Genomic DNA, 16,953 nt, shown 5'->3' with positions numbered 1-16,953 from the left:
CAGTTGAGGGCTTGTGAGGCATCTAATTCATGAACTAGACACTCTAATGTACACCGGGGCCTCCCACTCCTCTTTCTTTTCTGGTTAGGGCCAGTTTGCCCCGTTCTGTGAAGGGAGTAGTACACAGCGTTGCACGAGAGCTTCAGTTTCTTGGCAATTTCTCATATGGAATAGCCTTAATTTCTCTGAACAAGTTTCAGAAGAAAGTCTTTGTTTCTGGCCATTTTGAGCCTTTAATCGTACCCACAAATGCTGATGCTCCAGATACTTAAGTGGTCTAAAGGCCAGGTTGTTTGCTTCTTTAATCAAGACAACAGTTTTCAGCTGTGCTAACAAAATTTCAAAAGGGTATTCTAATGATCAATTAGCCTTTTAAAATGCTACATTTAGATTAGCTAACACAACGTACAGAAGAGTGATGGTTGCTGATAATGGGCCTCTGTACGCCTATGTAGATATTCCATAAAAATCTGCCTTTTCTAGCTACAATGGTCATTTACAACACTACCAACATCTACACTGTATTTCTGGTCAATGTGATGTTATTTTAATGGACAAAAAACATGCTTTTCTTTCAAAAACAAGTACATTTCTAAATGACCCCAAACTTTTGAACGGTAGTGTAAACTGTCTCTGTATCAGAACATTTAGATTTGTATTTTGTTGCATTGGCCTATTTATTTTCTGCAACAGCACACTCATCCCTTACTGTAAGCAAGCTAGTGCCAGTGAACCCTAGTAGGCTTCTAACTAGAGACGAGATGAGTGAAATCAGGAAACGTGTGGCTGTCAGCTGATCATAGCAAATGATGTTAGCTATGCTGTCAAAAACGATTTTCTATTTTGGCTTGATTTGAATTTGTTGCTGCGGACATCTGCCTCTTACTAGCAAACACTTGCCCCATTCTCTGTCCATAACAGCGAGAGACACACATCACAGGTCCAACTTAAAAGTAGTTTACCAGTGTTCAAAACCGTAGACAGCACAGAGAAGTCAGTTGAGTGCGTGCTTGAGGCGGGAGGGAGGGGGATATAAGATTCAAGAGAAATTAAATTAGCTAGTTTGAGGTCTAATTTGTTCTTTTTTTATATATATTCTTTAAGACACAATAAATAAAATAAAGTATTCCACTGGTTGAGTGGAATGAGCACTGGTTGAGTGGAATGAGCACTGGTTGAGTGGAATGAGCACTGGTTGAGTGGAATGAGCACTGGTTGAGTGGAATGAGCACTGGTTGAGCTCGATCTGTGCACATGCCTGCTGGTCTGTCTGTCTCTCTGCTAGTCTGCCAGTCTGCCTGCCTGCCTGTCTGTGTACCTGTACCTATCTTGTCTGAGCAGGGTCTCCGCATCTTGTCTCTGCATTGCTTCAGGTGCTTCTTTGTGGAATAAAAGGCAGACAGAGTGAGAGAGGGAGGTGGTCACTCAACTGACAACTGAAACAGACAGACTTGTGGTTGAGTGCTGCTTTGAAACAAGGATGTGGGTATGCCCTTAGAATAAAAATGAATCTGGTAATGTAATTAGGAAAGGTATACTATATCTGCTTGGTGTTCCTGCAGTTTTTCTCAACCTTCTCTGTACGGGCAAGCTGATCCATTCTCATTTATGGGTGAGGATTAGCTATGTAGCTAAACTCTGGTGAAAAATCTGTTGTACATTGTATATGTCAAATTAAATAAATAAAATACAGTAGTAGACCATGTACCTCAAAGCGCTGAGAGCTGACTTTCTTGCCCTTCTTCATCCAAGTGATGCGTGGCTTGGGATCGCCCACCGCCTGGCATACAAAGGATGCCACGCCTCCCGAAATACCTGTCTGGTCATCTGGAGACTTGATGAAACTGGGCATGCCTGGGAGAGAGAAAGAGGACATCCAATGTCAATCAATAAAAAAACTCCCTAGGAGGATGAAACCTCAGAGAGGAGGCCAATACTCTGCTGACTGAACCGGGTAGAAGTTAGGAATACGTACAGTAGGTCTTCACATACAGTAGGACCGTGAAGACCAGACCAAAAGCAAGAGAAAGACAACAACAACACAGGAGCATACAGCTCTGGGCAGGTTACAGGGCATTCAGATTTCCCTACCAGTTGATGTTCAGGCAGTAACAATGTGTTTTCTAAATCAGATACCAAACTGCCTGCAGCCAAATCAAGTCAAAAAAGTCTGTGAGTAAAAAACAGTCCAGTGCTGTATTGTCCTTCCTGTCTTGTATTGTGTTGTTGCCGTAATTCCAGTGCCTGTAAGTCTCACTCTCATTACTAGTCATACAAAACTAACAGATACTACTCTCCCTTTTCATGCCTGAACAAACCAGCCCTGTGTGTCCTGGTCAAAAGTATTGCACTAAATATGGAATAGATTGTCATTTAGGACAGGATTTTCCAAACGCTGTTCTTGGCCACCCTCTGGTTTCACGTTTTGGTTTTTGCCTTAGCACTACAGAGCTGATTCAAGTAATCAATGCTTGATAATGGAGTTGGTTATTTGAATCAGCTGTGCAGTGTTATGGCAACAAATTCTAGTGTCAAGAGTTAAATTAACACTGTAAAGCATTAAATGAACCCGATTGGTGTAAAATAATCTCAGTGTTGGTGTTAATGACCAGAGTTGAACCAAAACCATGCCTGGCATTATCATATTTCCCAGCATGATCTATTGCAGGTTAATTTTTAGTATTGTTGTTTCAATATCTATGTTTTTGCATATTACATCCATTGATTGATTGATTGCTCTTATGCTATTCAGATATAAATTACATACATTTTCCAAAACAATGCCATCTGTTAGTTGGAAGTTTTGCTCCCGTTACTGAAATGGTTGTTCAAGTTTAAATGTTTAAGGTAGTCTCATAAAGTACTGTTCCCGACCCTGGGAGTCATTCCAAGCGGAGGTTGAGTGTTCAATCTGCCTGCTGGGGGGCAAGGATACCCCCAGCTCTGCTAAAACCATTGACAACTGCGTAATTTGATTGCAATATAATCACATCTTAAAGAGCGTAATCAGAACTACACATTTCTGATTATTACATGGAAAAAATATCCCATATTTAGCGCTATCATCTGAGTTATACAGCACGTAACTTCATGCTTTTCATGATCAGTAAACATCAATTGATCATGTAATTTCAGATAGATAATTGGATATTTGAGTGATATAAAATAAAAGTGAACTATACCTGAAATGTATGATTGGTTAAAGTTAATTTCCCATCCTTTGTGGGCTCTGCCTGTCAAGCAGCAGAAGGGCACATTTGCCGATGTAAGGATCATGTTTACTTCGCAAGCTACTTATAGAAATGTTGTACAGTTGGCTAAACATAGTAGCAAGTAGACCAAATGTACTTTTTTCGTAGGCCTACCTAGAGAAGTTAGCTTACATTGTCCCCTTTTCAACAATGTTTTTAAGAGTGTTTAATAATCACAATTGCAGCTGACAGACATGATAGCTACGCTACATTTATTGATGGACCTCGGCAAATTGGCTAGCTAGCTAATAACAGATCACGTCAATATGGCTAGTTAACAAGCTAACTTTCAGGGGATAAACTAAATGGCTACATCCAAATATTGTTTGATTTGCTTGCCAGCTACACTCTGCTCTTCCCATGACATAGACTGACCAGGTGAATGCAATGATCCCTTATTAATGTCACCAGTTAAATCTACTTCAATCAGTGTAGATGAACGGGAGGATACAGGTAAATCAAATATTTTTAAAGCCTTGAGATAATTACGACATGGATTGTGTATGTTCCATTCAGAGGGTGAATGGGCAAGACAAAAGATTTAAGGGCCTTTGAATAGGGTATGGCAGTAGGTGCAAGCACACTAGTTGGAGTGTGTCAAGAACTGCAACGCTGCTGGGTTTTTCATGCTCGACACCTTGTAGATTCCATACTCCGACAAATTGAGGCTGATCTGAGGACAAAAGAGGATGCAACTCAATACTAGAAAGGTGTTCCTAATGTGATTTGCAGGCCAGATGGGGCCTGTAAACTAAACTATTGCAGGCCACTATATTAGGGTAAATCTAGACCCTCAAAATAAGGCCTTTTGAATTATGTCTTGTATTGTCTTAAAACATTTCTGATTTGGGATTTTTGTATGGTTATTCAAAGAACCATCCCATGCATGGTTCTTTAGAGATCCTATGGTTCCCAAATGGCATCACTCTCAAGAACCTTATTTAGTTCCAAAATAGTTTTTTTTGAGTGTGTAGTATTCTGCCTATTGTTCTCTAGCTTTGTGTGTGTGTGTGTGTGTGTGTGTGTGTGTGTGTGTGTGTGTGTGTGTGTGTGTGTGTGTGTGTGTGTGTGTGTGTGTGTGTGTGTGTGTGTGTGTGTGTGTGTGTGTGTGTGTGTGTGTGTGTGTGTGTGTGTGTGTGTGTGTGTGTGTGTGTGTGTGTGTGCGTGTGTGTGTGCTCCTAGCAGTAGATGCATTATGCAGAGCTATGCCTGCCCTTGGCCTGTTTTCAGAGAGCAGGAGGGCTGTGTACTGTATGTCAGTCTCTGTGTTAGGGTGCAGTTACAGAAAGTGTCTTAGTGCACTACTTTTGATCAGGGCCCACTACTTTTGATCAGGGCCTATTGGGGTCTCATCAAAAGATCTGATTTATTAAGGGAATAGGGTTACACTTATGACACAGCCACAGTATTTGTAGGATGAGGAAGGGGCACATAGGGTAAATAAAATGTGATGTGTGGGCGCTAGATGTAGGGAGTAGTGAGACATAGCCGACTGTAGTGTAATTACCACCCTTCTTTCTCTCTTTTTTCCCCTCCCGCCATTCCTCCCTTTTATCTTGCCCCAAAAGATCCTCCTGGCGTCAGCGTTTCTCCTAAACTGAGCACTTATGTCACCGCTGTAACTCTGACAGAGACCCTAAGCGAGCGTTGAGCTCTCCTCACCGCTCTGTGCTGTCCTGTGATGATGTAATGTCGACCATGTTCCGCTCTGTAGACTCTACTTCCCAAATGGCACCCCTTTCCCTACATAGTGCAAAACCTTTGACCAGGGCCCATAGGGCACACTATCTCCTATGTGTAGCGCAAAGGTAATAGGCTGCCATTTGGGACACATCCTGAGATGATACCATAGCAGGCTCCTGTCCCTGCCATTATTGTTTCTCTCCTGTGGTTTGTGGTCTGTGGCTGCTCTTCATACAACACATCCCACAAGGTATGATGTGAGATACACACACACACACACACACACACACACACAAGCGTGCGCAAAACAATATTGTGAGTTGAGTCATTCAAAGCACATAACACCTCTTCTCACTTTAAGTGGATACAGCTGAAGACAGTGGCAATATCCGACACCCATAATAGCATACTACATACTTAAACTACATATTATGTACTCATCGTCGCATACTATTTAGCACCTACCGTTTAGTAAAAAGGATGCAGTGTACCACAACCGCAACACAGTAGCGGCTCCTGACAGGCTGAGTAGGTTGGACCGGCCGAGAATTCAATACATTTTTCTAAACTCTGAATAGAATAGGAATGGAGCACGTTGGGGAGTAACGGATTACAAAAAAACGGTAAATGTAATCCACTATATTACCAGCTAAAATATTGTAATCAGATTCCAGATACTTTTGAAAAACTAGATAATTACTTCGAGTAATTACTTTTACATTCAGAAAGGATGTTTGCGAGCAACAAAATATTTGATACTTCTCTGTTTCCCCAGTGACATTCAAATCAGCATTGAAAAAAGGTGCATGTTTAAGTTTGTTCCAAGTCGAAGACCACTATGATGACACACCAAATGTGTTTGATGGATCACGGGAAAAGAGCAGGAATAGGCTTTTGTAGGCTACAGTTCTTAACTATGTCTTCCAATGGTGTGACTGCTGTCTACATCCAAAGATTATCCAACACGAATACACGCTTGGAGGTAAGGATGACAGCAGTGGTGTAGCCTACGGCGGCGATACAGATATCACTTATTATTGATATCTACTTAGTGCATTGATGTGAATCACACTGCTGCTCTCTCATTTAGCTATTTGCGACTTATACGGATTGAGGTTGTTGTGGATGGCTGTTTACAAATCGACATGTGTATTTGAACCCAATAATATTTTAATTCAAAAAGTTTAAGCTGCCTATCAATCATTGTTTTTGAAATCAGTGGACAGCCAGTGAAAAATGCACTCTTGCAACAGATGCATAGTGCAGATCCAAGCCTAGGGAATAAAAGTGGATATTTTATTGCTCAATCTAAATCATAATGATAAAAAAATCCATAGGCCTAATGGACACATACTCAAACTCACACAGTTTTGATAGAGTTAAAGGGGCAGTCTGTAGATGCTACATACATTTTTGGACATATAAATCATATTTACACTACAGTTAAAAAGTTTGGGGTCACTTAGAAATGTCATTGTTTTTCATGTCCAATCAATTGAATTTACCACAGTTGGCCTCCAATCAAGTTGTAGAAACATCTCAAGGATGATCAATGGAAACAGGATGCACCTGAGCTCAATTTCGAGTCTCATAGCAAAGGGTCTGAATACTTAAGGTATTTCTGTTTTTATATTTAATACATTTGCTTTGTCATTATGGGGTATTGTGTGTAGATTGCAGCAGATTGTTATTTTTTTTTAAATCCATTTGAGAATAAGGCTGTAACGTAACAAAATGTGTAAAAAGTCAAGGGGTCTGAATACTTTCCGAAGCCACTGTATTTATTAGTGAAACCAAAGAGCTGTAACTAACTTTTCAAATGTTCAAATCAAAAGGCTATTGCACAGAAAAACGTGGATAGATGGGTGCATTGCAAATTCAGAACCGCTGGGCCATAATGACATCAAAATGACTGCTGCTTGATCCATAAATGAAACAACTAAATAGGTAGCCTAGACTGCAAAACTAAAACAATCTATATGTTCAAATCAAAAGGCCTGTTTAACATGACATCAATAACGCAGCACCATCCCGAATCCCCAGTGCCGATACATTCAGAAATAAAATATGTTTTTTGTACTTTGTACTTAGTTTAGTACTTTGTTTAAAAGCTCTGACGAAGGCTAAGAGAACTAGAAACATTCTGCTATGAGAAAACAGAAATCCACTTTGGATAGAAAAATACTTATTTTTCCAAAGATGTAGCCTACGATGCAATACTTGGGATCATTTTAGGGAGAACAAAACCAACTTAGCCTACATTTGTACACCACTATATGTAAGCAGTATAGTTTCTCGCCCCTACCTGGGCTCGAACCAGGGACCCGAAGCATCGTTACCTATCACTCCACAAAAGCCGCGGCCCTTGCAGAGCAAGGGGAACAACTACTTCAAGGTCTCAGAGTGATTGACATCACCGATTGAAATGCTATTAGCGCGCACCCCGCTAACTAGCTAGCTATTTCACATCGGTTGCACATAGAAGATTCGCTATTCGGCATCTTCCCAATTATATAGCCAGGAATTTAAACCATACTTGATTTTCAAAAATTCAAATACTCAATTTTCGCATACTGACAATGCATCAATGCGCAATTGCGTTCTTTTCCGTATTTTTCTTTCTTTCGATAGCGCATCCCCATATCTAATTGAACAGCCGTTGTCAAAGCCAAAAATATTATGACATCCAGGAATTTAAGCTATACTATATTTTTGAAATGGTGCATACTATTAACCATTATTTTTTTGCACACTCAAACAGCATATTATTTAGGACGCAAGTATAGGTATTCAGACACGGCAAGTTTGTAAACTATTTATTGTAGGTAAATTGGCTCCATTGATAACAATGGCTATCAATACTAGTTTAACTCACATTGTTTAACCAAGAGGCACACATATACTTTATGTCATACTGTCCATTGGAACTATACTAAGCCCTAAACCCACCATGCTAGAGCTATGACAAATCCCATAAAGTGAAATATAATTCATATCCCTGCCATCATCATCATAGACAACACTCCATATCTAACCGTCGTCTCTAATAGGGTGCTGCGTGTATACAGCACAGTGAGTGGTATCCATAAGGAGGGATATGCTATTGCACAGCACACACACACACACACAGACAATACAGTGGAAGAAAGAATTACACCCTCCTTAGACACAGCCATGCTGATAATGCAGCCACGGCCCTCTCTCTCTTGCCTTCTCGAGGCTCATATAATGAGAGATATATGCCTTCTGTTCGACAGTGAATTGTTTCATCTTAATCTAATTGAGAAAGCGACAATCTCTTTTGATAAACCTCCAACACTGAGAGAACTACAGTAATACCATGACATAAGCATGCTCTATGGTGGTAATTAAAAATGGGATGTAATAAATGTAATCACTAGTCACTTTAAACAATGCCACTTTATATAATGTTTACATACCCTACATTACTCATCTCATATGTATATGTATATACTGTACTCTTTATCATGTACTGCATCTTGCCTATGCTGTTCGGCCATCGCTCATCCATAAATATATATATACAGTAGGGAGAGCAAGTATTTGATATACTGCCGATTTTGCAGGTTTTCCTACTTACAAAGCATGTAGAGGTCTGTAATTTTTATCAAAGGTACACTTCAACTATGAGAGACGGAATCTAAAACAAAAATCCAGAAAATCACATTGTATGATTTTTAAGTAATTCATTTGCATTTTATTGCATGACATAAGTATTTGATACATCAGAAAAGCAGAACTTAATATTTGGTACAGAAACCTTTGTTTGCAATTACAGAGATCATACGTTTCCTGTAGTTCTTGACCAGGTTTTCACACACTGCAACAGGGATTTTGGCCCACTCCTCCATACAGACCTTCTCCAGATCCTTCAGGTTTCGGGGCTGTTGCTGGGCAATACGGACTTTCAGCTCCCTCCAAAGATGTTCTATTGGGTTCAGGTTTGGAGTCTGGTTAGGCCACTCCAGGACCTTGAGATGCTTCTTACGGAGCCACTCCTTAGTTGCCCTGGCTGTGTGTTTCGGGTCGTTGTCATGCTGGAAGACCCAGCCACGACCCATGTTCAATGCTCTTACTGAGGGAAGGAGGTTGTTAGCCAAGATCTCGCGATATATGGCCCCATCCATCCTCCCCTCAATACGGTGCAGTCGTCCTGTCCCCTTTGCAGAAAAGCATCCCCAAAGAATGATGTTTCCACCTCCATGCTTCACGGTTGGGATGGTGTTCTTGGGGTTGTACTCATCCTTCTTCTTCCTCCAAACACGGCATGTGGAGTTTAGACCAAAAAGTTATATTTTTGTCTCATCAGACCACATGAACTTCTCCCATTCCTCCTCTGGATCATCGAGATGCTCATTGGCAAACTTCAGACGTGCCTGGACATGCGCTGGCTTGAGCAGGGGGACCTTGCGTGCGCTGCAGGATTTTAATCCATGACAGCGTAGTGTGTTACTAATGGTTTTCTTTGAGACTGTGGTCCCAGCTCTCTTCAGGTCATTGACCAGGTCCTGCCGTGTAGTTCTGGGCTGATCCCTCACCTTCCTCATGATCATTGATGCCCCGCGAGGTGAGATCTTGCATGGAGCCCCAGACCGAGGGTGTTTTACCATCATCTTGAACTTCTTCCATTTTCTAATAATTGCTCCAACAGCTGTTGCCTTCTCACCAAGCTGCTTGCCTATTGTCCTGTAGCCCATCCCAGCCTTGTGCAGATTTACAATTTTATCCCTGATGTCCTTACACAGCTCTCTGATCTTGGCCATTGTGGAGAGGTTAGAGTCTGTTTGATTGAGTGTGTGGACAGGTGTCTTTTATACAGGTAACGAGTTCAAACCGGTGCAGTTAATACAGGTAATGAGTGGAGAACAGGAGGGCTTCTGAAAGAAAAACTAACAGGTCTGTGAGAGCTGGAATTCTTACTGGTTGGTAGGTGATCAAATACTTATGTCATGCAATAAAATGCAAATGAATTACTTAAAAATCATACAATGTGATTTTCTGGATTTTTGTTTTAGATTCCATCTCTCACATTTGAAGTGTACCTATGATACAAATTACAGACCTCTACATGCTTTGTAAGTGGGAAAACCTGCAAAATCGGCAGTGTATCAAATACCTGTTCTCCCCACTGTACCTTGTTCTCCCACTTAAAAAGATGAGAGAGGCCTGTGATTTCCATCATAGGTACACTTCAACTATGACAGACAAAATTTGAAAAAAAATCCAGAAAATCACAATGTATGATTTTTAAGTAATTAAATCACATTTTTTCTCATTTTGTCTGTCATAGTTGAAGTGTACCTATGATGAAAATTACAGGCCTCTCTCATCTTTTTAAGTGGGAGAACTTGCACAATTGGTGGCTGACTAAATACTTTTTTGCCCCACTGTATATATTACTGCATTGTCAGAACTAGAAGCACAAGCATTTCGCTACACTCTCATTAACATCTGCTAACCATGTGTATGTGACCAATAAAATTAGATTTGATTTGCTCATTTGCTTGTCCACCACCATGGGCAATAGTGTGTAATTCCACTGGGGAACCGAGTTTTACACTTCCGCCTCCATGAACCAATACTAAAAGAAACAAGAACACAGCCCAGTCTCTGGGGGAGAGTTGCAGACTAAGGGACCGGGTAGATATACCACTGTCTGTCGGTCTGCCAGCTACCTCCACTCTTATATCTGTCCTCAAATAAAAACATCTGCAGGGTTGAATCAATATTTTTCGACTGGCACAGTGTCACAACAACAACTTCAAAATGTCTGTCTAGGAGTTGTCCTATTAGGTAGTATAGAAAGAGAAGGAAGGTGATGTGACCGGGGATGTGAGGGGGCAGTATTCAGGAGAACAAGGTTGCCCTTTAAAATACAATGTAAGAGGAAAAGAGAACAGAGAAAGACATGAAGAGTGAGAGAGAGAAAGAGTGTGAGCAAGCAAGAGAGAGAGAGAGGGAGAGAAGAGAGAGTCACAGCGGTGGTGACGTAGGTTCTCAGTCTGAGGGATGCGGTGGGGTGACAGAGGTTGAGTTCACACCATTATTTAGCTATTTATTTCGTATGGTCACAACATCCTGACCCCTGGGTCGTGACATTCTAAATGTAAAACGTGCTTAGCTTGTAAAAACATGCTCTGCTTTCCCTCTCCTTCAGCCCCACGCTTATATGACCGACAGCTGTGAATTCTCTCTCCACCACATTCACACGTGACCCTGTGACTATGCTGAATGTCTTCTTTTTTTAGAAAGAGGGAGAGAGAGAGGTGAGAGAAGAGATACACTCTTACAAAAAAGGGTTCCAAAGAGGTTCTTCGTGTAGGGATAGGGTACTACCAATAACTGTTTAATTGCAGGGATAATTTTCAGAATTGTTTGTTTCACTGTTATATCTGTTGTTTTTTGCATTGATTGGTTGATTAATTTTATGCTACAATAAGATAAATAAACCATTTTCTAAACTAATAAAATCTGTTAGTAGTTGGATTTATTGGACCCGTTAGTTACTGAGATGGTTGTTCCTGTTTTGATGATTGAGGTAGTCTCAGTATTCAATCTTCCCTACCCGGCAGTCATTCTGAATGCAGGTTGGGGGTGATTAACAATTCTAGAGAGAGATTAGAGAGAGAGAAAGAGAGAGAGGGAAAGTGGTGTGTGAGAGAGAGTAGATAGTGAGAGAGAGAGGAGATACAGAGAGCTGAAAGAGAGAGAGAGTATGGTGAGAAAGATTTGAGAGCGAGAGACTGGTGAGCGAGAGAGAAAGAGAGAGAGAGAGAGTGACAGAGAGGAGATTGGGAGAGATTTGGGAGAGAAAGGAGAGATAGAGAGAGAAAGCTGAGAGCAAGAGAGAGGAGAAAGAGGAGATAGAAAGAGAGAGAGAGAGAAAGAGCCAAACTACATTGTTCCTCAAAAGAACAGACATGGAAACAACCACACGGTAAGCTGTACAACATCAGAAATTCATACAGAACAGCACAGGAGAATACCAAAAAGCAACCTGTAACCAAAATATCCAAACACTTAGATAACTTTCTGGATAGCACATTCACTCACAGTAAAGATGGCATCAATCTAGCAGTAAAAACATCAACTGTATATTCAGGCAAACAGCAAAAGAAGCACAACTGAAATTGATTAAAACATTATTTTTTTTAAAGACCACAGATGACAACTGGTTTGATGCAGATTGTAAAATTACAAGGAAAAGACTTAGAACACTATCCAACCAAAAGCATGGAGGCACAAATAATGATGAATTACGCCTTCATTACTGTGAGACTTTAATACTCTATAAAAGTACACTCAGAACCAAAAAAGCACAGTGCAACAGCAAGCAGCTGACACTAATTGAGGAGTCCATAAACACAAAACAAATTGAAATGAGAGAAATTAGCGATACAAAATGGTGACATATGGACAACCCATTTTAAAACACTTCAACACCTTCCAAATTGACACAAACGCAGGGCAATGCCAAATTCATGAGAAGTTGAATGGATTAGAAAAAGCTATAAAGGACAATCAAAATCAATTGGACTCCCCAATTACTGACCAGGAGCTCTATAATAAACTTCAGGCCTTCAAATTTAAAAAAAGCACGTGGACCTACCTGATGGCATCCTAAAGTAGATGCTCAAACTCAATTGGCTATATTAAAACTGTTGAATTTGATCCTGAGTGTAGGTTATTTCCCTGACATCTGGAATCAAGGACTCATAACCCCAATTTTTAAGAACGGAGACTAATTTGACCCTAACAATTACAGAGGCATTTGTGTGAACAGTAACCTGGGGAAGGTTTTCTGTAGTAATATAAATGTAAGAGTTCTAAACTTCCTTAATAAGCACAATGTCTTGAGTAAAAGCTAAATTCTATTTATACCAAAACATTGCACGACTGATCATATTTACACCCTACACACCATGATAAATAAACATATCCACCAAAATAATACCAACATATACACTCGACTTCCAAAAAGCATTTGATTCTATTTGGCATACAGGACTGTTTTACAATGTTATTGAAAGTGGTGTAGGTGGTAAAACATATGATATAATTAAATCAATGTATGTGCAATACGTGCAGCATTAACATTTTCAAGAAAATAACCAAATTCTTTAAGAAGGGGCGGGGCCTTCGCCAGGGTTGCATTCTGAGCTCTGCACTCCAATATTTACATCAACGAATTGGCCACTATTCTAGAAACATCCTCAGGACCTGGTGTTAGTCTCCCCAATTCAGAGGTTAAATCCTTACACTTCGCAGATTACCTATACCTGCTGTCACCCACAGCACATGGCCTACAGCAGAGCCTGGACCTGCTAGAGCAGTACTGCCAGACCTGTGCCCTGGCAGTAAATCCCAAAAATACTAAAATAATTACTTTCCAGAGAAGATCCAGATCTCAGGGAATTAGACCAAAGTTATCAATTGGTACAAAATATATAGAGTACTGCACACACTACAATTACTTAGGTTTAATAATAAGCTCAACTGGACACCTTAATGAGGCTGTGAATGATCTGAGAGAGAACGCACACAGGGCATTCTACGCCATTAAAAAACTAATTCAAATACCTATTGAAATTTGGCTAAAACAAATGAAATGTGTCATTGAACCAATTGCACTTCATGGCAGCGAGGTGTGGGGTCCATTTCAAAACAAGATTCACCAAATGGGACAAACACCACATTGAAACCCTGTAAGATTCTCCTACATGTCCAAAAACAATGCATGCAGGGCAGAACTAGGTCAATATCCACTAATAATAAAAACTAAAAAAATAGCAATTAGGCTTTGGAAACATCTGAAATTGACCCCCTTTCATATCATTACCAAGCCCTGCAATGCCAAGAGCTGAGCAAAGAAAAGAGTCACCTCATCCAGCTGGTCCTGGGACTGAGTTCACTAACATGTTCTACTGACACACTGAAGCCTCAGTACCAGAACATCCAATGAATCAGAATAAAACAAATTCCAACACAATCAAAACAAACCTACATTGCTTATTGGGAAACACAAGCACAAGCACAAAGCAACATGCAATGCTATCTGGCCCTAAATGGATAGTACACCATGGCAAACTATTTGACCATAGAGACTGATAAAAACTTTAGAAAAACCTTGACAGAGTACAGGCTCAGTGAGCACAGCCTTGACTTTGAGAAGGGTAGACACGGGAAAACCTGGCTCCCTGTAGAGGAAAGGCTGTGCAACCACCGCACAACAGCAGAACCTGAGACAGAGCTGCATTTCCTGAAAAAATGTCAAAAATATAAAACAATTAGAGAGTCTCATTCCCCCAAATTTGAAACCCTTATTCAAGGTTTCAAAGACATTTCTGATGAGAGTAGGCTACCCGTCCTGTTGGGTTATTGTTGTTACTGTTGTCCCTGTGGCATTTTGATTCTTATTATTTTCATATGGTAAATATCCAAAGTAAGCTTTGGCAATATGTACATTGTTACATCATGCCAATAAAGCAAATTTAATTGAAATTGAGAGAGAGGTGAGAGGTGAGACCGAGAGAGAGAGAGAGAGAGATAGAGAGAGGGAGCTGAGAGAGGAGATGGAGAGAGAGAGGTGGGATAGGAACGGTTTGCCTCCTATATACATTCTTCAAGGATGTGCCACTTCCAGTTAAAGGGGAGAAAAATACTGTGTACATATTGAAGGTAAAACAATTGACCATGCCTACAATGTTTCATAACACATTATGTGTTCAGATCCGTGTAAGGGGTTTGCGAGCTCGCCATGCATATTGAGTGCTCAGGGGCCGCTGTCTCCAAAGTAATAAATACTTAATCGTATGATCACCATTTAATCATAAATAGATTCAATTTGAGCTTAAACACGATTCACCTTCTCAGTAAAACGCCATTTATCGATCCTGTATTTCTGGAGAGTATCTGTCTGGATTCAGTCAGTTGTGTAGCCTTTATCACAAGTCAGAGTTAAGCTGTCTAACTGATTGCATTAGTGGCAGATGCTTGGTGCAAGGCATATGTTTGTTAAAATGGCAGCCAGATTTGGAGGATTTGGTGTCAATTCCACGTATTAGGAATAGAGTACAATTACAACTCCCTCTCCACATTTTAACTGCTAGCTACACACCAACTATTCCAAAGTACAGTGGCATCCAACATAATAATCCCTTCTTTAGAGAATATATAATCAGACAGAAGGAAAAGTCGAGAGATAATCTGGATTTTGTAAAGATCCGGCGGATCTCTAGCACATCCACAACGACCAAACGGAATGGATCAACATAAAAGCTCCCCAATATGACTGCCAGCCTAAAACACACACTGCTGTCTGAGGACCCCTCAGGGTTGGCCTGGGCAGAGTTGTACAATTCTTGTTCCAGAGTACACACAGCCAATGACCTTTGAACCTGAACTCATGGGGGTGTAGTATAAACAGACAGTACAGTAGCCCAAGCTGCATGCGTTCACAGTCCTGTATTGCTCAGTTGGTAAGCCTGTAGCACAAATGTTATGGGTTCAATTTCTGCAGGGATCACAGTCACATGTACTAAAAATGATTCATGTTTAATAAGCTTTATGCTTCTAACAATGTACTGAATGCACTGACTATACTGTAAGTCACTTTGGATAGAACCATCTGCTAAATGGCTTACTGTATCTTCGACAGGAGCCAGGAGGCAGACAGACTGTTCCATTGGCATGCAGTGCATCTAGAGAAGCTGTTATAGCAAGAGCCCGGCAATAAAACCAAATGAGGCAAGGAAACATTGTGTTTTGTGCTCCCTGCGGAGAGGACGCATCTTAGGACATTATCTAGGACGACGGTAGCTCTGCTCGGTCTAGTGTAGTATCATTATGCAGTGGGAAAGAGGTGTAGCTACTGTACTCACTGTGTTGGAGTCACACACACACACACACACACACACACACACACACACACACACACACACACACACACACACACACACACACACACACACACACACACACACACACACACACACACACACACACACACACACACACCTTGAAGAGGTACCTTAGGGATTGGGTGTGATAGCAGACAGATCTCTTCACACCACAGTCAGCACACACAGGGTGTGTCCCAAATGGCTCCCTATAAAGCACTACCTTTGATTAGACAGAGCAGTGGTGGAGTGGAAGCAGAAGGGAGAGAAAGAGAAGGACAGCTGGGAGTTTGAGTGCAGCTGGGAGGCTTTCCTTACATCTGGAGCCATTAGCCCTCTGTCCCTACAGCCTTGGAACAAGAGAGAGAGAGAGGGGGGGGGTGTAGAGAAAGGATGAGGGCTGCCTGCTTCCCTGCAGCGCATCACCAGAAAATACCTCTGCATCAAAAATAACACAACACCCACAGAGAGCTTTCCAGAACAGAGTGAATACTGAATACACCCGAACAGCCATTACTCTGCATTTACACAGTGCTAAGTTGACATTGCCTGCATCCAAATGCTACCCTACACTCTAAAAAATGCTGGGTTAAAAACAACCCAATTTGGGTAATTATTAGAAAGATCACAATGTTGGGTTATTTTACCCAGCCAGTTGGATCAGTTGGGGCATGGCTTTCAGGTAGTTATTTTTAACCACACGTGAGAGTAAATGTCATTCCTGTACATCTGTTCTGTTGTATAGTTACAACATGTCAAGGTTGAACATGGATATGTATGTAGTTTTAGTGAAGCTTATAGGATTGGTTCCTGAAACTCAATGCAAATCCAATTTTTGGGATAGATATCATCTCATTATAATATGTAATAAATAATCCTAACATTCCAGAAGAATGTGTACAATGCAAAAATGAAGGAACCATTACATTGTCAGTATGTGAATTTAACATGATCAACAGGAATGACATTTAATCTAACGGGCAGCCAATACAATCCATCTAAAAGCCACACGCCTAATAAACCATGCCCCCTGAAAATAACACTAAGGATTACATAAAAAAGACCCAGCTGCTAGGTCAACCCAGCATGAAAATAACAAA

The 16,953-nt window shown here is 40.8% G+C and overlaps 1 protein-coding gene across 2 annotated transcripts in view; it reads right to left on the bottom strand.

Moving 5' to 3' along the window:
• Positions 1-16,953, bottom strand: part of LOC112249942 (receptor-type tyrosine-protein phosphatase F-like) — a 318,952-nt gene that overhangs the window by 201,416 nt on the left and 100,583 nt on the right. For both annotated transcript variants that reach the window (XM_024419699.2, XM_024419707.2), the window contains exon 3: positions 1,709-1,854. In XM_024419699.2, coding sequence (XP_024275467.1) covers positions 1,709-1,854 — 146 coding nt within the window. The remainder of the gene's footprint in view (positions 1-1,708; positions 1,855-16,953) is intronic.

This window comes from Oncorhynchus tshawytscha, linkage group LG01, assembly GCF_018296145.1.
Source record: "Oncorhynchus tshawytscha isolate Ot180627B linkage group LG01, Otsh_v2.0, whole genome shotgun sequence".
Lineage (NCBI taxonomy): Eukaryota > Metazoa > Chordata > Actinopteri > Salmoniformes > Salmonidae > Oncorhynchus > Oncorhynchus tshawytscha.
Note: the sequence above shows the minus strand (reverse complement) of the source record. Positions and strands in the feature narration are given on the sequence as shown.